This window comes from Amblyomma maculatum, chromosome 1, assembly GCF_055883805.1.
Source record: "Amblyomma maculatum isolate TAMU_Amacu chromosome 1, ASM5588380v1, whole genome shotgun sequence".
In the NCBI taxonomy this organism is placed as follows: Eukaryota; Metazoa; Arthropoda; class Arachnida; order Ixodida; family Ixodidae; genus Amblyomma; species Amblyomma maculatum.
In genome coordinates, this window is record NC_139344.1 from 335335945 (window position 1) to 335359020 (window position 23076).

The 23076-nt window shown below is 44.7% G+C and overlaps 1 protein-coding gene across 1 annotated transcript in view; it reads left to right on the plus strand.

Moving 5' to 3' along the window:
- The window catches only part of hd (humpty dumpty), a 31384-nt gene that overhangs the window by 1337 nt on the left and 6971 nt on the right, over positions 1-23076 (plus strand). Inside the window, exons 4-9 of the mRNA XM_084587789.1 lie at positions 6171-6261; positions 8882-8974; positions 11265-11438; positions 13180-13552; positions 19194-19293; positions 19976-20080. Coding sequence (XP_084443915.1) covers positions 6171-6261; positions 8882-8974; positions 11265-11438; positions 13180-13552; positions 19194-19293; positions 19976-20080 — 936 coding nt within the window. The remainder of the gene's footprint in view (positions 1-6170; positions 6262-8881; positions 8975-11264; positions 11439-13179; positions 13553-19193; positions 19294-19975; positions 20081-23076) is intronic.

Sequence of the window (23076 nt, forward strand, 5' to 3'; positions counted from 1 at the left end):
TACTTTGTTGGATGCAACATACTTGGAGGTCTAAAGCACACGTCAGAATAATTTAAAACATGACAGCCGCAGTGTATTGTGTCTTGGCAGAAATATGCTAATGTTTTCAACATAGCACCATCGATATGTGGTCTACTGTGATTGTGTTGCTAACTGTTAAGCAGCACAACATATTTGATGAGGTTATGGGGGGAAGCATTAAGACCTTCATGTCTCTGTAGAGGAGGACAAAGGAAATGGCTACTCATTTCACCCTCGTGTGCTGGCGAATTCAGTATTTGTAATGTAAGCCATTGCAGTTAGTGTATGGAGAATAGGCAGGGACAGATTTGTTGGCAACTGTTAGAGGAGAGGGCACTGGTGGCAGGGCTGGCTCGCGTGTGCACAAAACTTGTAGAGAAATGCACTAATGTCATGTGGAAGTCTCATTCAGACCGCGTCTTGATTACCTGTTGAGCAGGAATCGGGTGATATCATCAGTCTCATCGGCACAGTACATTTCTTGAGCAGTTTTCAGGGACAAAAGTGGGAGCCAGTGCAGTTTTTCATTTAGTATGAAAGCACTAATTTGTAGGGTCAGAGCCTAGCAAAATATTCTAACGCTTGTGCCATCGCTTTCATCGGCTATGCAGTTTCGTGAGGTGGCCTTGCGCATGGTAATCAGACGGAGTCCAGTACAGTGGCTCCAACATTCAATCTCCCAGAGGGATGGAACTAATGACTGACCATGACCTCTTGTAGTGCTTCTCAAAATAGAAAAGAGAAAACATTGTGGTGGATTCGAACCGGTCGGATTCAAACTCCGGTGCTCATGTTCAGTAGCGGAGCATCTTAATCACTGAGGCGGTTGCTTTCGCTTGTTATAACCAGATTTAAGTAAGGTTAAACCTCCGCCATTTGATGCGGCAGCTCTTATATGGTGCCACGAGTAGGGTTAAACCTGTGGCCTTAACCATCAAGTGCACCACTGCACCGGAGCTTATTGCAGAGGCCACAGTTAAACCTCTGCCATTTAGTAAGCAAGTGGGAGGTTCTGATCCCTTTTGACTCGGGGCAGGTGTTTGTCAACACCACAGGAGAAGTGGAAAGTTTAGAGAGAAAAGGAGAAAACAGATCACAGCGCAGCATTGTGGCAGCCTTTCGTGGTACTGTGTAGCACCGTGCAGTCCGCTTAACTAGTTTGGTTGAGCAGCCTCAAGAAGCCCCACGAATCTAATCCGCTTGCCACGTTGGGACCAAGTCACAGCCAGTCACGAATCTGCCGCTGTAGCTGCTGCAGGGGTCGTCTGTCGTAGCACTGACCTTGGCACTGTTCTGTAGCCACGCAGTTCGCACGTGGTTCAGGTCTGCTCTGGCGGGGGGGGACTCGTTCCAGGTTCCCTGCTGGTTATTTGGTGCGCCTGCAGTAGTTCCCATTCCTCAAGCCATGCCTTCATGGCCTTGGCATGTGCTTCTCAGTCATTTTCAGTGTCTCCTTTCAGCGCTAGGCTTTTGGCCAAGGTGCATGATCGTGGGTCCGTGGGAAGAGCCGGGCACTGCTGTAGAATGTGTAGGGGGGTCTTCGGTGCACCGCACAGGCGACGCATCAGGCCTATGTTGAAGAGTTAGTTTGTGAGCAGAGCGCCTGTGCGGGCCTGAAACAGAAGGGCGCTGCCTCTGTCTTCTCGGTAGTATGGTGGTGGGGATGGTTCCAGTTTACGTTGGCAGTATAGTGCCAGGCTTTGTTTTTTTGGTACTGCCATGTGCCATACATTTGTTTCAGCGTCATTAATTTCCTTGAAGACCACCTTGTGTCACTTGGCCTCTGACTTGGTGTCGTGATGTTTTGAATTTTGGTTATATTTCATGATTAGGAATGTGTGAATCCAGTCAGTCTTGACATCTTTTCCTTTTGTACATTCTGCGGCTGTAGTTTGTGTTCTACGTGAATTTGAGTCTGCTGGTGTACTGTAATTTGGAGCTCGCCTCCCCTGCCTCGTATGAGGACCAGCTCATTTATCCGCTCATTGCAGCATTTGCAGTTACCATGCTGTCCCAAGCAGCCAGCGGCGTAGTTCATTTTGACGATCCTCCAGATATTTTGTGGTTTCACTGGAGTTGGCAAGCGCGTCTGCATACATAGTCGCTGGCATGGCAATTGCCTTCCATAGCGTATGTCCAACAGCATAATTGCTGGCCAGGTGCCTGATGTGGTCTTTGAGGGATTTCTTTACTAGTGCGTTTTGGTGGTGCTCCAGGAGGTTTGGTTGGTCACTGAGAGTGACGCCGAGGTATTCATATTCCGTTGTTTTTTTGATGGGGTTCCCTTGGAGAGTGAATTTATCACGGGTGTCCTTCGTGTTTATTCCCATCCACTGAGTTATTTCAGCATTCAACTTGAACTGGTCATTTCATGCTACTTTGGAACAGATGTTTAGCAGTTGTTGGAGGTCGGCCGCTGATTCTGCTAGTAGCATGATGTCATCGGCAAAAGCCAGACATGAAATTTTTGTGTACTCCACTTGCTTGTCTGCAGTTATTGCGCCGATTCGCAGGCCTGGTCCCTCGTTGTCCAACGCTTAGAGGAGCTGTGTGATGTAAATATTTTGAATAGTGTTGGGGACAACTGGCATCCTTGTTATGGAATGTATCTTATCTTTTTCTGGACCTTTTTTATCTGAGCTCCTGGAGCGTGTACACTGCTGTGTACTCTGTGCTGCGCTGTGTTTATAGGCTCTTGAGCGGATCAGTGCTTTTGTTTGACGTGGCAGCTTCCAGATGGCACCACATGCTCAGCTGAAACTGCAGCGCACCAAGCCCATAGCCACAGAAGCCCATAGCATAGGATTTTAGAGAAAATTCTATGCATATTTATCAATATACGCACCTCTCTTCCATATATATCTACACCTGGAAATAGGCCTTTTATGATCTTCACGCTGTTTTTCTCTACGCTGTTCAATTTATTTCCGGTGGGCAACTTTGATCTTAAGTAGTAGTTGCCTGGATTTGTACTGCTACCGGAAATAGCTTTGTTGCTCGGTTGTCATTTCAGACATTGTAGGTAATAACCTCCACAATTTAGTATGAGTACATAGGAAGGGATGTGGCCAGTTCCGCTGCTCCCCAAGTTGTGAATATGTTTGACACAACTGCCTTGTTTACTTTATAAAATCACACTCTTGTGTATACTGGAGCTGGCCAGTGGGCTTGTATGACATTCCATGTGCATTCAGTCTTCATCGTGGATGGGATCCTGTCCTTTTCCATTTAAGATAAAACGATGCTTGTCTACTCTTCATTTTCGTGGACAGTACAGGCTCTTCTTGAGGATAATTTTTCATGTAGAGAGGCTTTTGTTTCATTGTGAATGAAACCAAATGTTGCAGTGATGGCTATTCTGGGAGAGAAAATTGTGGGGACACTTAAGCTCCACTTTTAAGGGTATGACTCAATAGCATAAGCTACCGCTTGATATATTAAAGCACCACTTGAACAAATTCGTATGAATGCGTGTGTGGCCTAAGGGTAATGTGTCTGACTTATAATGCAAGGATCCTGGCAGGCTGACCCTATGACCCTCCCGTATGAGGGAAGAGGCCTGAACGTCGGGCAACCTTACATCCAATCAGTGCGCAGCCATGTCAGCTGCTAGCTATCTACTGCCATTGTATGCTCGTTATTTTTCGCTCACCAATGCTGGATTTTCTGGCAAACGAGCCTTTTAACACTGTCACGTTAAAATTCATGAAATTATCAATGAAACAGTGTAAGAAGGCAAGATACTCCTGCATATCATTGAGTGTTTATTGAAATTAAACTTTAAGAACTTGTACTCAAGAGTGCACATAATTTTTCGTTACCCTTTGTTGGTAGTGTCTTTTATGCTTGATATTTACTGTGTGTGTGAACAGTTGGCATACTTAACTTTGACTTGAAAGAAAAGCAGAGCAAAAAGAGAGCAGAGCCGAGGAGGGTCTCTCTCTTGCTCGAATAATTGTGCACACAGCCAATGCCACTTCCTCTCTCTGTTTTTAGTAAATTGGAAGGAAGTATATAGCTGTGACTCAAAAACATGCCTTACATTTTGTGAGCAAAGGTATACACTTTGGTTCTATATGGTATTGAGAATTCTGCCTATTTTGCATCACTGATATTGTTGCGGGTGGGTGACTTATACAGTATAATTTTTTTTATTTAAGTTTCTTTCAATCAGTTTATTGCATCGCATCTGCTCTTGTTACTGTGAGCACCTGTTAGCATTGCACTCTATAGCAATAGGTCGAGGGTCTCTCTCTCTCGCTCCTCTGCTTAGCACTCTGTTGCTTGCATTATCACCTTTGTGCTATTTTCTCTTTGTGTTAGAGTTGATGACATTGTGTGCAAAAGTGGAACATGATACCTGCTGTCTCATGTCACATTTGCTGTCATTGCTGGGACAAAGTAAGGAGAATTCAACGTTCTCTACTACGGGGGACTGTGCACAGTTAGCCACAGGAAGCTTTAGTATTTGCAACATTCAGGAAAGTATTACTGTGGTGTTTGGTGCATTGCAGTGTGGTGGTGGCAACTTTGACCTCAGACTACAGTCATGGTTCCCGAGCTTGACTGTTCATAAACCGAGTCACTCATAATAATGAATTGATAAGAAAATATTTTAAAAGCACGCTGTGATTAAGGGCAGCTTTGGGGCATAGAGCTGACTAGTGAAGTTAAAATTGCATGATTTTTGGCACTACATATAGGAACTCACCACCACAGACATTGTGACGAGTCTAGTGCTGTATGGTAGCTCAATGGCATATCATGAATTAGTGAGTGAACTTCAACAACTGTTCTCATACATGACATCAGTGCTCAGTCGGCTGAAAGCGACTGAATTTGGTTTTTTACTTTGCACAAGCTACAGAGAGTATTTTCTTCAATTAACGTACACAATACGAAAAGCATTAAGTTGTATTGGCTTATCAACTTCGCGCTCTAAAGCATGAAAACACAGGAAAAAGCTCATCACTGAAGTAATTTAGTTTATTTTAATTGCATTGTTGAATTACCCTGCTCTCAAAGTGAAAGCAAAACATCTGATGTGGGTCAGTAGAGATCTTGCTCTCATCACTGCCCACATTAAAGCAAAAAAAATGCATGGTTCCCAATGGGTGCTCTGCATTTTCCCTTTGTACAGACAGCGAGTTTCAATGTTAACAAGACGTAAATACATTGACAGAGTTTGGTCCCCAGAAAAACTTCATAATTTGAGTCGTCCATATCATCGGAGGGTGACTGAAATAATGTGGCGCATTTTGACGAGTGTAGGGCTGTATGGTATCAACAATATCAGTGGTGCACCAAATGCAAGTCGTGGACGGGCTTTCAGTTCATAACGGGGATACGCATGTTATGGAGGAAGTGGCGATAGCCCTAGCCGCAACGCACTCCGCATCAAAATACATAGTTACAGATTCCCAGGCAGCTTATAGAAACTATATGTGCGGCAGGATCACGCTGCTAGCCTGCAAAATTGTGAGTCAATGTAGGACTTCAGCTGCACAGAAAGAGCTAATATAGGTACCAGGTCACCAGAGAGTTGAAAGAAACGAGTGCGCACACGCTTCGGCCCGAGCTTTTCTTCCCCGGAATCCTTCTACGTCCTCCCTTGCTGATTTAGGCTCTCCCTCTCTGTTAACAACATATTCAGCGATATTACAGCATTTGCGCCTTGTAAGGCAGACATTCCCGAAGCCCGCTAAGGGTATTAGTAAATCAGAAGAGTGTCACCTTCGAAGGTTACAAACTATGTCATTTAATAATCCAGCAACACTTCACGTCATTGAGCCTGAATCCTTTTAGGCGCAGTGCAAACTTTGTGGCCAGAAGGCAAACTTATACCATATGGTATGGGCTTGTCAACAAAATACCAGTATTGACATAATAAATCAGCCAACGTGGGAAGGCTGGGAGGCGGCCCTGTCCAGCTCGGACCTTGAGGAACGAGCCCTCATCGAAAGAGCACGGGAAGCGGCTTTTACCAACGGTGTCCCGGACTAGGGACCCGACCAGCCTTCCCTTAATCTAAGCCAATGTCAATAAATCTTTTCATCATCATCATCGGGGGGTGGTATTAACGAGGCAAGACTAGTTGGTGCTTGTAGCATTGGACGTGGTGTGTCATGGTCTTTCGCTTTTTCTGGCAGGTGCTCAGTGCAGAAGAAGCCGCGGATTGAAGATTTCCACCCATTGCTGCACAGGACAGCAGCGCCTGCTCCATCGGTTGTCTCGCTTCAGGTTAGAAGGCCCGGCCGGCTGATTTGGCTCTTGCACAAAGCAACGCTGTAAAAGTAGAGTGATTAGGCCTCTGGTCTTACGACCAACTAAAAGTCAGCGTAGTGCTGGTTGGGAAATTATTGCTGTAATTTCTCTTTTAGTTTCTTTGTTTTTGTTGTTGTTGTTCACGTGCCCTAGAGGCATAGAAGCAGTATTCCACACCAAACATACAATACGGTTCAAATAAAATTTAAGTAAAAGAGGCAGCACACCATATGTAGAAATAGAAACTATAATATATATTTGTAAATTTCATCCTCCACCTACACGCTTTGTCTATATTTTTAGTTCTTTCAATATACAAGAATAATGCTTTTCCCCTATGTGCACGTAACACTTTCTTCTTCTTCTTCTTCTTCTTTTTTTTTTTTTTTTTTTTTTTTTTTTTTTTTTTTTTTTTTTTTTTAAACAGTCAACTTTGGTTTTGCCAGGGGGAAAATGTTTGGTAAAATGAAAAAAAAAAAAAAGTTCTTTAGAGTAACATTTGTGAATGAATCTTTTGTACTTGGAATGATGTCAATCTATGCTTGTTTTTTGTTTTTTGTTGATTGTGCCTAGTTTTGACAAGACAATACATGTTTTGTCATTTTGTGTTAAACAGAATTATACAATCAGCCTCCACTACAGTGATAGTCACAGGACTCGGGAGAAATTTCGCCTCAAACTTCGCTGTTGGGAATTCAGACCAGAACATAGCCGGATTTGCTGCCGTGGTGGTGGCTTTGTGGTTAGGGGGCTCAGCTTCTGAACCCAAGGGCACAAAAGGGCGTCCGTGTACTAAGCGATATTGTGCACGTTAACTTGTTGGGCTTCCGTGGCTGGTGATCTGCTGGCCTCTCGGAAGGCTTGAAAAATGGCTGTTCTTGACATTGTTTCATGGCAGCAAAATTTAAATTGTACATACTTTGTACATATGTGTATACTTTTTCCTCTGTGTTTTCTACTAGGTGGACATAGTTGTCGGTGTATGGGGGGTGGGGGGGGTAGTTTCCTTCGTAGTGAAAGCTACACTACTGTAGGTTTTCAATCCGTCGGCGTGACTTGGGTCTCTCGTTTCACTTGGGACGGTTATAATAGAATCAGCCTGCCAGGACCCTGGTATTCACATTACCCCTATAGGCCACTAAGGCACCTTCTTACGGCTGGTTAAAGTGGGGCTTTATATGTGGGCTGGTAGCCTACGCTATCGTTTCATACCCTTAGCGGAGCTTAAGTGTCCCCCATATTTAGATGCAATAAACGCCTTTACCACCACCACCTAAAACGCCGGTGAACTTTGATACGTTCAACAGAACGCTGGTTGTTTTCGATGCAACGCTCGGTCGCCCACGGCCAAAGCTTTCGCTCCATACTCAGTTCAGCAGCGTTGAACCTGTGTAAAACTTTTTTTTTCTTTATGCACAAAGTCTGCGCGGTACCCACATAGCTGAAGTTTTATGCACATAGCGAAGAAATTGTTTTAACAGTGGGGCAAATTCTTGAAATTATGGTCGACAATGATGCCTAGAACGACATCTGTGGTGATAAGGATGCTCTTTTCTATGTGGAGGAATAGCTAAAATGGATTGTGACAGTATAATGAAGAGAGGTGGTGTTCAATGAAATGTAGGCAGCTCTCTTTAAGCTTTGCGTACCCATACGTTTTAAGGCATTTTATATTAGCCAGCATTTTTTAGTGTTTTGATTATGTAATTGTGAGCAAAATAAAGCAAGGTTTGTTTTTCTATGTCTTGTTGAAATTTAGACTTGTCTTTATATGGTGCAGCAAATGGTCAAATTGCAGTGTAGAAGCTAAGCATTTAAGGAACCCCAGGTTGTCAACATTTTCTGAGCCCTCTGCTGTAGCATCCCTCAGAGCCTGAGTCACTTTAGAACATTGTACCCTGTAAACCAAACCAAACATAGGTAGATTAGATGGTTTGTAAACATTATTTCCAAAAATCTATGAGCTTCACTATTTTACCTAGAAATTAGTGCAAAAGGGCGATTTTTAGGGCACTCTGGAAACCTCGATGGGTATATTTTATATACAGGTAATTTTTTTTTTTTTTTTCGTGCATTATAAAAGAACTCTGGTCTTCTCCGGTGAAACTTCATACTGAGACAGCATTGCCTGGAGGATACCTAGACATAAATGAGTGCATAACTGATATCTATTGGGCCTTTGTCAGTGAAGTGGGCAGGCCATTTTGCATCAACAGCCAAAAGAATGCATGGAATGTGGACCATCAGCAAAACCTCAACTGGCAGTTGTTCACCAAATCGCATCTTTATTAGGCTCTCAACAGTGCCACTGAAAGCGTGAACTGACTTAGCTGCCATTTTTGGTGAACGCGAGACTGATATATTTGGCTACCCGAAAGAAAAAACATTGGCTGCGTACTTGCAAAACCTAGTTAGAGTGAAAACTCACTTGAAATTGTTCACTGAGGGGGGGAGAGTACATAACTGCGTTGCCTTATATGGCTTGCTGACAGGAAAACAAAAATGCTTCGTTGCGGTAGAAAATTTGCTGTAGAGTTATTTCTTGCTAGGAGTTGCATTGTACTGTGTGCAAAGTTTTGTACTTTCTTTTTTGCAGAGACTAACTGTTTCAAGAGTTGCTGTTGACTCCTACGATGATGAAACGCGCCACTCTCTAGCGGATGGTGCAAAGGTTGAAGAGCCTAGACAGGTGCGTGCTCCTCTTGTTTCATTTCGTCTTGAAAGTATGTTGTGGGAGAAGCCTGCCAGATGTTTAATTTCTTTGAAGTATTGCCAAGTAACCTGTGTGCATGTAATGCGTTCAATGCCAACAGTAGCTAAGTGACCTCTAGAGCTCGGAAATGTGTACAGTAAAATCCTGGTAGTACGAATCTCACGGGGTTGCAGAAAAATTCATGTAAATCTAAAAAAATTCCTATGTAATGTTGTAGACAGATGGCAGCATTGCCGTATTTCGTTTCGGCACGGCTCGAGGAGCGCGTGAGCACAAATAAAATAGAATTCTCGCCAGATTCTGCATGGCTGGTCGCTTGCTAGTTTTCTTCTTCCCCTTGTGGAAACTAGACGTTGCAGCATAGGCTTAGGAAATGTATTCACTTAGATTTGTTTACAGCTGAGAAGGTTTATTTTTTAGTTACGACCACAGCTCTCTACTCTCGTTACATACAGCGCCACTGGTGATCGCGGTATTCATGCTGATCGCTGGCTGTGTGCTGCCGTAAACTGCTCCCTGTGCATGCAGTACGACTAGTGATCAAGAGGTCAGCAATGTGCAGGCAGCATGTTGTGCTCGGGGTTGCAAGAAAGTGTTGACTTCAGAATTTCTGCGCAGTGCGTCCCAGCCAGAGGAGTTTACGGATTTGTGTCAAGCGGATTCACTTAAGCATAATTCTACTGTACCTTATTTTCTAAGCGAACTTGGGGTAACATATTTCACGATTCTAAAGTAGAACTGCAATTCGCATTTTTATGCAACATGTGTATATTGACCTAGTAAACATTGGGTGCTAGTTGATGCTTCCTTGCATTTCTGTAAATTGTTCTGTTCTAACTTGTTATCACCTGTAGCATAGATGTTGGCTACTTGTAGAACTTCTATACTCAATGTCAGTTGTTTCTGTAGCTGCTGCTCTTTGCTTTTGTCAAGCCACTGCGTACCATTGCTAGCCTCTGGGCACTGGTATACTGATGACGTGTGTATACAGCGAGCTGCCAAGATGAGTTTTCCGCAAGCATAAAGAAGAAAGCAGGCAAGCGCTTGGCTAGATTCACTCGGATAAGTGCTAGTAAACGTGTCTTGGTAGCAAATGGTGGAAAAGGTCACATAGCGTAAGGAGCAATCGAGCTTCTGCTTTTGCCCAATAGGCGGGATCTCGGTGCTGTAGCAATTTCGGCTGAGCAGTGTTTGATTAGACTTTGTGGCTGGGCATGCGGTGCGAGCCCCCGACAAGTACATTTCTGCACAGCTTGATGTTGTGTCTGACTTTTAGGCACAGAGGTTTTAGTTATCTGGTAGGTAGAGCACCTACAAGTCCTGATTTATTTGTTTTTTTGTCGTGAAGCTGTGAGATGCCAGTCCCGTTGTTTTGTGCGGCCTCTCTTGCTCTTCTTACTGCGTCTTTCTGCTTTGCAATAAAAGCCTAAACTAGTAACTGCTGCATGTCCACTGTAGAGACTGCAGCCACGCTGTGCAGCACTGCACGCAACTTTGAGATGGACGCATTTTGGTGAGAACTACGTCCAGTGTTCATAAGAGCTCATTCTAGTAAAGCTGAGGGTCACAACCGGGATGTGAACTGCAGTGGTTACATCACAGTTTGTAAGTGTTGAACAGTTGTTGATCTCCATCACCGTAGCATAGTGATGGTAACTTTGCTTTTTTATTTTGACCATCTGAACATCAGCGAGGCTTAGTGAGAAATAACGCTGTTGTCAAGTTTACTAGATCTATGTTTTGTATAGAGCAACCAGAATATGCGGTTAAAGAAAAGAAGAAAAAAAAAGAAAATTATATTGTGTGGGCATCGCATTAGGCAAAACCTTCTGCTGGCAATGTTTCACAGGCACAAGCTGTTCTTCGATGCTTTTTGTGCACTTCTCCACTAGCTTAGAGTTCAGTGGAAAGCAATCAATCGTCAACTTGCATAGCACGAACCCTGAGAGTGCCGCTCATTGAAGAGATGAAAAGCAGCACTGATGATCACTGGTTGCACACTTATTGTCTTTACTGCCAGGATAGAAATACCACGGAACAACAGAGACTATGTTCCAGTTAAGGCTTTTCACAGCACTTCTTACTGCTGATGCTGTTTGAATTGCTGCTTTGTGACAGCAGTGAGGAGGACTGTTGCTTACCTCAGTGAATTGGTTCCAAGTCTGTGGCGCCTCCAGAGCTGGGGGTGAGCACAGGGCAGTCCGCTGCTGTATTTCGTGGACCCCTGTGATGACCGAAAGAGTGCCTTCATTATTTGCACGCACAGTCATCAAGGCAACCGGGTCTGCCTCTGGACTGGAGTCTGAAGACTCGCGTGCGCTTCTGCTCTGCGAGCAACTTTCCCTGGAGTGGCAGCCTCAAGACCTGCGAGGAGGCCAGTGGCACAACGGGCTTTGTGAGGGGCATCCACTCTGGTGGCTGCGAGGCATCATCCACTGAGGTGAGGGGTGCTTCCCGCTGCGCGAAGCTGGCAAACGCAGCAACGTCTCTGGCGCCCTCCTGGTAATGGAAATGTTGCACTTCTTTATTATCCATTGTAATGGTGGGGCTGAAAAACAAGGCCAGTATGTGTAGGCATTGTCACAGCCATGCTTGCTGCCCACACATTGCCGAGGCCGCAGCTTCCAGTCACGCTGTATGCACGCACAAATTCTGAGTAAAAGCATTCTTGCTGTTAAACATGCATACAGGTTCAGCTTCACAAGCACAATGAATTCCAAAAACATATTAGCCCAGCATTACACCGTCGAGCTTTCTCCGTGGTCTTTTCTAAGGAGACAAACTTTTCTAATCATATATGAGTTCATAGTTCAATGTTTATCATGCTTGAACATTCAGATTTTGGTCGTTGCCCAGAAGTAATAGTATCAGCTCTTCCAAATACATTTAGTGATCCCACGAGATACATATCATCGGCACTTCACTGCAGATGCAGTAGTGGAAAAACGCCTTCGTGATAATGGCTTCCAGTATAAGGCATCAAAGAATGTGCACAGTTGGTAAAATTGAACATGGTAGCTCAAAAAAAGGGAGGAAGGAGTCTCCTATGCAACTCTGTGTAACACTTTAATGCTGAAGGATAGCAGATGCTTTATTGACAACCTGAAATTGCAAAAAAAAAAAAAAAATCAAGCATTGTTTTGGTGTGCTTCATCTTAAAGCATAGTTGCATAGTCCCCATTGAAAGGACTCTGGATGCCAACATAATGTTAAATTATGCAATAGATAGATGGCCTATCAAGGATGTCTTTTATATGGTTTTGAAAAACGGCCAGGTTGCGTAAGGAAGTGGCATCGTTGTCAAGCACTGCATGGCGACTCGCATCACAAGTGGTGATGTGTGAGCAACACTAACAAGTATTATGGCATGCAGCTGGCCATGGCATGCAGCATCGATGCGCCACACTCTATGTAGAAACCTTCATTAGTGTCACATGAAGTAAGAGTTCAGTTTAAGACTAAGCACTCTGAGTCGAAGGAGTTGTTTTAACCAGATACATTATCAACCTGCTGTGAAACAAAATCTTTTCATTTAAATTTCTGTTAATCTGTCCGGCGTATTAGGTGCAGAGATGTGCACTTCACAAACAAAACTTCCTGCTATGCTTAACCTTGCTACAATGTGCAACATTGCAGAAGTTAAAAAAAAAAAAAGAAAATCAAGGTTGAATGTTTCCGAGCCAAGGAAGATATGTAATTTTTGTCTTCGCAGCTTCCATTTTTGTGAAGATTGACAAATAGCAGTACAGCGTGCTCGGCAGTCGCTTTGACCCTGGCAAAAATAGTATCGGCCTGAAACTCTTTATTGTCTCGGTTTGCTATATTACCCATGGTTCAGTGAGGGTGGAGCAGGACTTCTGCGATCAATTACTATGGTCTTCTCAGTACTGTCAGTGACAATTGTGCGAGGTCATCACAGTAGCTCATAGACATTGCAGTGTCACGCACAGTGTGCGGTGGTCCATTGTGCATTCGCGGTACAGTGTTCTAAAGTGCTGTACTTTTGTGGCAGTCATTCTCACACCTCTCCGGGTCAGGTTTTATTACCAGTTATTTGCATGAACAGTCTGTGCGTGAAGCACGATCCAAACATAGATGTGTGTAGATCATTCTGTAGTTTTGATAAACTGACTCCGTACCACCTTCCCTCCCTCCCCCTGCTTGGGTGTGCATTCGTGCAGAGGGGCAGCCTGGACAGCAGCCCACAGGCACGCTTCCACCAGCAGTGCCTGGTATGGATGCATCCACACCTGCCCTGGCTGCGGCTGTTCCCACGCCATGGCACACTGACCAACACATCATCTGTGGGAAAGGAGGCCTCCTCCCTGTTTGCTGATCCAGCCAGCCCCGCGCGGTCTGCCCTGCAGGGGGACTGGGCGCACAGCTTCCGTTCCCTGTACCAGCTGCTGCGCGCCCGACAGTGCCCTTACTTCTACGTGTGCGCCGCTTCCTTCACGGCTCTCTTCCGGGCAGCGGGCGTGGCCGGCCTGGCTGATCTGCATGCCCTGCTGACACCCACCACGCGGGGCCTAAGGCAGGCACTGCGCGACGAGGGTGAGAGACCTTTGTCGCCACGTTTTTGAGGGCTAGAATGAGCCCACCAATGCCGCTTGTTTAATCAGGCTTTCAGCAACCCTGGCAGCAGGGACCAGAAATTTCCCAATTGGAACACAAGATTTTTTTATGAATAATTTAAAAAGTCACCTCCAAACCACTGAAATGCAAACAAGATGACTGGCACAGCACATCCTGCATTGGAGCTGCAATGACATTGTGAGAGCTCTCGCTTTACATTTGCACTACATTAAAATAAATACACTAACTGCATTGTGTTTAGGAGGATAACAGATTCATGTGAATCTTAAGGGGAGATGCTACTCGAAGACACTTTTTCTTTAATATTTGACTTAGAGCTATGAAACTGTGGTTAATAATTCAGTTTTTTATGCTGATTTCAAATCTGCAATTAGTTTTATTGTAATTTGCATAGTTTTTGTTCTGTTCAGTGACAGTGTGTAAAATATACACTCATTTGCCTCCCTTCTTTGTCATACTAAACTTCCATAAACACACATCGTTGATGGCTCATTTTGATCCATATAAAATGTAGAGTGCCAAAAACTAATAATAATGTACATATAAAGTATGCTAATGACGTGAAAAATTGAACCTGGCAAGTCTACATTGTCAAGACACCACCATGTGGTAATTATTTTTTTTTTGTAAATATTTGATCAGTATTTATTCTTAAAAAAGATAACGGCACTCCTCATGCCTCAGAGGAAATGTGTGCAAAATTTCATTCAGATATGAGCATCAGAAGTACCAAAAACATGAAGGGCAAACGCTGAAAATTGCCCAAAATTGCATTTTGAGAAAAATGCACTTGAAGGTAAAATTGCATGTTTATTTAAAAAAGAGGGCTTCAATTCCCATCAAACGTTGGAACAAAAGAAGAAAATCGTCCGTAAAGCAGCCACTGGCACTAGAAACTTCCTGCAGCATATGTCGCTCTCTCATGACCCTTGCGAGTGGACTTCGACATGCGGTTTTTTTTTCTTCAGTGTGCGGCGATTTGCGTTCACTTCCACAGTCAGCTTCAAGGACATTTGTTTCTGCATTGTTATTTCTCTGGATGTGCCAAGCTATGATGCATTGGCTTGTGGAATCCAATAATTGAGGAAAATCGCACTAGCTGCTCATATCCAATTTCTATAAAACAGGCTGCCACAGCAGCTTTGACGTTGACGGCGAAGCTTTCATCCGAGCTCCCGCTGTCAATCTCTGCTCGCATCCTTGCTCGCATCCCTGCACGCCATAACTCGCCGCAATCAGTATGTTGTGGAAAGCACACATTGCGGGCAGGCAGAGTTCTCACAGAGTAGTTCAAGAAACGAAGCGAGTCTGCGCTTTGCGGCCGGTTCCCGAATACTGGAAGTCCTGAACGCTGGCTTGGGCAAATCGCGCCGCCCACAAGAACGTTCACCGCTGCCAAGTCAGTTACTACAGATGACGCCTCATCGCAGGCTATTTCCTCACCTTAGAAATGCCCAATCCTTTTTTCCGAGGCACTCACACAATCTAACGCCGCTTCAAATTCCTCGGAGGCATCTGAAACGCTGGAGGGTTCGGCGTCGGTTCCATTAGGCCTAACTGCCACAGGTCGAGTTGTCACTGGACGAGCCTTCTCTTTCGATTTTCGCCAACGTCCTCTATATTTGTGAACAGAACGATATTTCACTCCTCGGTGACTGCGCTGATTCAATTGTGCTTCATCCATGACAAAGATAAAGTTGCCGAACGATCGTCACTCGGAAACTCAACTCGACGTAGCATGGAGCCAGCAAGTGGGCTTCGCCACATGCGCGCGCGCGGCGGCCAATGGCGAGGCTTGATTCGTACCACGTGATTTAAAAACCCGTCGCAGCGCTCGAAAAACGCGACGTAGGCATGCTTTTTTTATTATTGCTTGCATTTTAGATGCTGGGCAACTGTGGTGATTGGGAGAATGCGGCTTGGCTGATCTCCTCACGTGATCCGCAACGGCGATCAACTGCGCTATGCCGACCGCGGGACGCTCGAAGATAGCATACTTTCGGACATTTAACCGCCACCGTGTGCTCTTTAAACGTAATTTCAGCCAATTTCCTGTTTAAACTCAGCTTTGATTTTTATTTTCATGAAAATAGAGATACTAAACTTGACAAAACAAGTAAAAACAAAAAATCAGTCATTTTCGAAAAAACCCGCGTTTTTCGACCCGCATCTCCCCTTAGTATAGATCTCCAGCATCTCAAGAGACCAGCATGGCTTGGTACACATAGGTATGCAAGCTTACCCTGCCGTACCAATTTTAATTGGCTTTGACTAATAACAAAGAAACCGGCACTAAAGCATGTCTGACTTACTGAACATTGAAACATGCTTACTATGCCGGGGACATTGCATCTCAAAAGAACATTAGAATGAGTGCAACGCACCGATTACAGAATAATTAACAGTTGGCGACAATTTCTGCTAACTGCTAGTGTAGATCCTCACGAGGACTAACAGGCCATATGAAAAAAAGCATGTTGTCATAGTGGTCTTGGGAAGACGCCTGGAGATACGTCCCTTTGAAACTGCCGCCCGTGTGATACCGTCCAAGGACAGCATCGGAATATTCGGGCCTGAGGTTTATGTGTTGTGTGTTTTGAAAGCGCAACTGTCAGCGCTGTTTGTCTTTGTGACTGCTGGGCACCTCTTGCATGGGAGGATTTTGGAGAGTGTAAATCACAGATGTGTATATTTACGTGCCCAACCACTTGCTGCTTAGTGCATGCTTTTTGTTTGTTTCACTTGCGTAGGAGAGGAGTATATGTGACACAGTGATTGGCCAGCTCATTTTGAAACATTGCGTGCTATTGGCCACAAAGTGACTAGTCGATTGGTCAACGGACTGGACTGGAAATTTTGGTAACGTGAAGGAAGCGAGGGTTTGGATAGGGGGGCTCGGAGGACGGTTGGGTTTGGTCGAGTTGGGATGGGTAGTCCGAGGAGGGAGGCTAGGTTGACGGAGGTCTCAAGAGACTCCGGCCTAAAGTGTAGCAGAAGGCAAAGGCCTAACTAATTCTGCTAGCATTTCTGCTAGCCTCTGACCTCTTAGCGTCCACCCACTTTGCTTGTACAGTCTCCGATAGCCAGAAGGTCCCATCTGCCGCGCCGCAACAGTCACTCATTACAGTTTAGCCTTCTATGTCATTATGTCGCACTTGACAATATAAATACATAAATGTGTACGGTTGGTGGTTTGTGGGGTTTAACGTCCCAAAGCGACTCTGGCTATGAGAGACGTCCACAAGGAAAAGTCTCATCTCTGTGCCGCAATGTGTCTCCAAGCCACGGATACGGTGGTGGTCACCAACGCCACTCTGTACGAGCGAAGGCAGAAAATGAAGGGAGGAAGAAATACCTGCCATAAAGGGAAGCCCAGAAACACGCCACCGCACCTAATACAACTCATTTTAGTCGATCCTATGTACATGACCACAGATATCTGACCCAACTTTCAGTCTCTGTGTCACAGAGAAAGAGGAAGAGATAGGGGTCAGGGCTGGTGTCAATGGCTGCTTAAGGGGAGATGCGGGTCGAAAAACGCGGGTTTTTTTTTTTCGAAAATGACTTATTTTTTGTTTTTACTTGTTTTGTCAAGTTTAGTATCTCTACGTTCATGAAAATAAAAATCAAAGCTGAGTTTAAACAGGAAATGGGCTGAAATTACGTTTAAAGAGCACACGATGGCGGTTAAATGACCGAAAGTATGCTATCTTCGAGCGTCCCGCGGTCGGCATAGCGCAGTTGATCGCCGTTGCGGATCACGTGAGGAGATCAGCCAAGCCGCATTCTCCCAATCACCACAGTTGCCCGGCGTCTAAAACGCAAGCAATAATAAAAAAAAAGCATACCTACGCCACGTTTTTCAAGCGCTGCGACTGGTTTTTAAATCGCGTGGTACGAGTCGAGCCTTGCCATTGGCCGCCGCGTGTGCGCATGTGGCGAAGCCCACTTGCTGGCTCCATGCTACGTCGAGGTGCGTTTCCGAGTGACGATCGTTCAGCAACTTTATCTTCGTTATGGATGAAGCACAATTGAACCAGCGCAGTCACCGAGGAGTGAAATACTGTTCTGTTCACAAATATAGAGGACGTTGGCGAAAATCGAAAGAGAAGGCTCGTCCAGTGACAACTCGACCTGTGGCAGTTAGGCCTAGTGGAACCGACGCCGATCCCTCCAGCGTTTCAGATGCCTCCGAGGAATTTGAAGCGGCGTTAGATTGTGCGAGTGCCTCGGAAAAAAAGATTGAGCATTTCTAAGGTGAGGAAATAGCCTGCGATGAGGCGTCATCCCTTGGCAGCGGTGAACGTTCTTGTGAGCGGCGCGATTTGCCCAAGCCAGCGTTCAGGACTTCCAGTATTCGGGAACCGGCCGCAAAAACTACTCTGTGAGAACTCTGCCTGCCCGCAATGTGTGCTTTCCACAACATACTGATTGCAGCGAGTTATGGCGTGCAGGGATGCGAGCAAGGATGCGAGCTGAGATTGACAGCGGGAGCTCGGATGAAAGCTTCGCCCTAAACGTCAAAGCTGCTGTGGCGGCCTGTTTTATAGGAATTGGATATGAGCAGCTAGTGCGATTTTCCTCAATTATTGGATTCCACAAGCCAATGCATCATAGCTTGGCACATCCAGAGAAATAACAATGCAGAAACAAATGTCCTTGAAGCTGACTGTGGAAGTGAACGCAAATCGCCGCACACTGAAGAAAAAAAAACCGCATTTCGAAGTCCACTCGCAAGGGTCATGAGAGAGCGACATATGCTGCAGGAAGTTTCTAGTGCCAGTGGCTGCTTTACGGACGATTTTCTTCTTTTGTTCCAACGTTTGATGGGAATTGAAGCCCTCTTTTTTAAATAAACATGCAATTTTACCTTCAAGTGCATTTTTCTCAAAATGCAATTTTGGGCAATTTTCAGCGTTTGCCCTTCATGTTTTTGGTACTTCTGATGCTCATATCTGAATGAAATTTTGCACACATTTTCTCTGAGGTGTGAGGAGTGCCGTTATCTCTTTCAAGAATAACTACTGATCAAATATTTACAAAAAAAAAAATTACCACATGGTGGTGTCTTGACAATGTAGACTTGCCAGGTTCAAATTTTTCACGTCATTAGCATACTTTATATGTACTTTATTATTAGTTTTTGGCACTCTACAGTTTATATGGATCAAAATGAGCCATCAACGATGTGTGTTTATGGAAGTTTAGTATGACAAAGAAGGGGGGCAAAAGAGTGTATATTTTACACACTGTCACTGAACAGAACAAAATCTATGCAACTTACAATAAAACTAATTGCAGATTTGAAATCGGCATAAAAACTGAATTATTAACCAGAGTTTCATAGCTCTAAGTCAAATATTAAAGAAAAAGTGTCTTCGAGTAGCATCTCCCCTTAGTGCCTTAGGCACCATATATGTTTTAAAGGGATGCTTGCCTTTCAGTCAAAACATTTGGCTCACAACTATTTGCATTATGGGTGTTGCGAGTTCTGTAGTTTTCTGGACCAATGTTGGTCAAACCTGGGACACAAAACTCAGATTTTGTGCCTGTTTATCCCTGCTGTACTCAATTTTATAGTAAAACACTTCTTCTCCAGGCATTTCTTTCACCATGCCCCTGTGCGTCACCCAAGAGCAGATGGACGAGACCTTGGACGGCACCTCGCAGTCACCTCTTGCTGAAGCTAAGACCGACGGGTGAGTGAGCAGCCTCTCTAGTACAGCAACTATACTTATGCTAGTGCATAAGCGCAGTACTATCAGCACAGTTAAACAAGGTCTTTGCTCATCTGTGTGGCTGCTGTTTCCAGCATGAGGGGGAAAAGAAAGACCCTTTCTCCGTACATTTCTTCTTTTCCGCCATTTTCTGTTTTTTTGTCTACTTCCCTCATTCTTTTTTTTTTTTTAGCTGATACCATGACTCATGCTGTCAAAAATCACCAACTAGACCAGCTGTGAAGCTCATGCTCTGCAGTCTCTTTTGAATCTGCTGTCGTCAGTATAGTGTGGTGCCTCTCGGTCTTCCAAAGGCAATAACTGTATTTACTTGCATATTGGACGCGCTTGCACAATGAACATGCTTAATTTATTTGTGAAAATGTGTCAGCCCGTGCAGTGAATACTTCCATGAATTTTTTTTACTTAAAAGGGGGAGGGGCAAATTATGCTAGCAAATACAGTGGACGTGTTTAGATTTTTAGCCGCTGATGAGCATCCTGTACCGGAACTTCGTATTGTACTGACTTTTTGGTTTGTCCTAGTTTATTCTGCCATGGGCAACATGCTAGTTCAATGCATGTGAACAGGGCAATGTGCATGTTACTCAGTAAAGGTTTCTTCACTAGATGGCTGTGTGCATTTATCCACTTGTCGCATGCAGTCGAGAAGAGGATGCGGCTGAAGAGGAGGAGCCCGTGACCTGGTTGGAGAGCTTGGGCCTCAGCCAAGCAGATTTCCCCTCGCTTAACCCAACAAAAAGCAAAATGTATCCTTTGATGTTTTCTAGGGAAGAGCTTTCCCCCTTTTTTTTTTCCTCCCCACATTGAGCGCGTGAATAGTATCTAGATGCAAGCTGAACTGAATGCAGTGTAAAACCTGACCAGCCATTTGTTGGTCATTTCCAGAATGTTCTCCCAGTGCTGCCCAGTGGCCGTCATCGCTGATGCTTGCTTATGTGCCGTTAAACCCAACACAACACAAACAACTCTTCTGAGCTGCATATTGAAATTTTGCTATCTTGATGAAATTAAATGGTTCTGCCAGGTTCTGGAGTCTTTCATGTCTGACCTAAGAAGCGAAATTCTCTTCCTCGGCTGTCGGTGTGGTGAACTTTTTTCTTTCTTGTTAACTCTTCCTTTTCTGTCACTGTGACAGTGGACTTTCATGAAGCATCCGTTGGGCCTCTCTTTTTTTAGCTTAGATTATTTCCGCACCCTGCGTTGCCGTCGTGAAACCATTGCTTGCATACATTCATCGTAGACATTAGAGTATTCCAGGTGGTTATGCCTCTATGCATCCTAGAAGCAGGTACCAGTGCGTTACAGCAATAGCCGAGCTACGAGGGTTGTTGTCCATAAAATAAGATTCCCAAGGCATTGCAGTCGCAAGGAATGCTATTGTGTGGGCTCCGGCAAAACTGGCGCGTAGCTTGGTTCTCCCTGTCTTCTCCGCAGCGAGCCGTCTGCGAAGCCGAGTCTTTGCTTGGCAGCTGTTAGAGATGGAGCTCCCACTCGCTTCTCCTGCCAAGTGCGAATTACGCTCTGTGATTCGTTTTTTGTGTGCAATGTCACTGCGCCAGTGGGTATTGATTCTCAACTGCGCAAAGTCTACGGAGAAAAGTGTATGCGCAACACATGTGCAAATGGGGCCGAGAATTCAGACAGACGTGCTGACGTCCCTGACGAACAGCGTTCTGGACGCCCATCGGTTTCGGACGAAACAGTTGTAAAAGTGGAAGAAACAATGCTGAAAGATTGAAAGGTGATGCTTCGACATCTCTGCGAGATGATTCCTGACGTCAACAAGGCCTGCATTGACAAAATTTTGACGGTTCATTTTGGGCTTTCCAAAGTTTGTGCAAAGTGGGTTCCAAAGTGTGACTATATTGTCACAGAGGACGAGACCTGGGTCCAATACATGACACCGGAAACGAAACGGCTATATCCTCAATGGAAACATTTAGAGTGGCCAAAGCCGCTGAAGTTCAAAATACTGTCTGCCGGCAAAGTGATGGTAAGGGTTTTTTCGGGCAGAGGGGGGTTATTGTGCTAAATCATACCTGCCGGTACAACAGTCAATACACACCGCTACTATGAGACAGAGTGCCTTCGTTGCACGATTCAAAACGAGAAGAGGCATGCTCACGAAGGGAGTGCATTTTCATTAGAATGATGCTCGTCCCCACATCGTCAGTGCTACGAACAATCTCATCAACAAATTTGGGTGGGATACTGCCACACACTGCCCTACAGCCCAGGCCTAGCCTGAAGCTACTACCATCTCTTCCTTGATTTGAAGAAATGCCTGCGTAGGAAGCATTTCAGAACCACACAGCAGCTGAAAGAAGAGGTTTTAAGGGGAGATGCTACTCGAAGACACTTTTTCTTTAATATTTGACTTAGAGCTATGAAACTCTGGTTAATAATTCAGTTTTTTATGCTGATTTCAAATCTGCAATTAGGTTTATTGTAAGTTGCATAGTTTTTGTTCTGTTTAGTGACGGTGTGTAAAATATACACTCTTTTGCCCCCCTTCTTTGTCATACTAAACTTCCATAAACACACATCGTTGATGGCTCATTTTGATCTATATAAACTGTAGAGTGCCAAAAACTAATAATAAAGTACATATTAAGTATGCTAATGACATGAAAAATTTGAACCTGGCAAGTCTACATTGTCAAGACACCACCATGTGGTAATTATTTTTTTTTTTTTGTAAATATTTGATCAGTATTTATTTTTGAAAGAGATAATGGCACTCCTCATGCCTCAGAGAAAATGTGTGCAAAATTTCATTCAGATATGAGCATCAGAAGTACCAAAAACATGAAGGGCAAATACTGAAAATTGCCCAAAATTGCATTTTGAGAAAAATGCATTTGAAGTTAAAATTGCATGTTTATTTAAAAAAGAGAGCTTCAATTCCGATCAAACTTTGGAACAAAAGAAGAAAATTGTCCATAAAGCAGCCACTGGCACTAGAAACTTCCTGCAGCATATGTCGCTCCCTCGTGACCCTTGCGAGTGGACTCCGACATGCGCTTTTTTTCTTCAGTGTGCGGCGATTTGCGTTCGCTTCCGCAGTCAGCTTCAAGGACATTTGTTTCTGCATTGTTATTTCTCTGGATGTGCCAAGCTATGATGCATTGGCTTGTGGAGTCCAATAATTGAGGAAAATCGCACTAGCTGCTCATATCCAATTCCTATAAAACAGGCCGCCACAGCAGCTTTGACGTTGACGGCGAAGCTTTCATCCGAGCTCCCGCTGTCAATCTCTGCTCGCATCCCTGCACGCCATAACTCGCCGCAATCAGTATGTTGTGGAAAGCACACATTGCGGGCAGGCAGAGTTCTCAGAGTAGTTCAAGAAACGAAGTGAGTCTGCGCTTTGCGGCCGGTTCCCGAATAATGGAAGTCCTGAACGCTGGCTTGGGCAAATCGCGCCACCCACAAGAACGTTCACCGCTGCCAAGTCAGTAACTACAGATGACACCTCATCGCAGGCTATTTCCTCACCTTAGAAATGCCCAATCTTTTTTTCCGAGGCACTCACACAATCTTACCCCGCTTCAAATTCCTCGGAGGCATCTGAAACGCTGGAGGGATCGGCGTCGGTTCCACTAGGCCTAACTGCCACAGGTCGAGTTGTCACTGGACGAGCCTTCTCTTTCGATTTTCGCCAACGTCCTCTATATTTGTGAACAGAACGGTATTTCACTCCTCGGTGACTGCGCTGGTTCAATTGTGCTTCATCCATGAC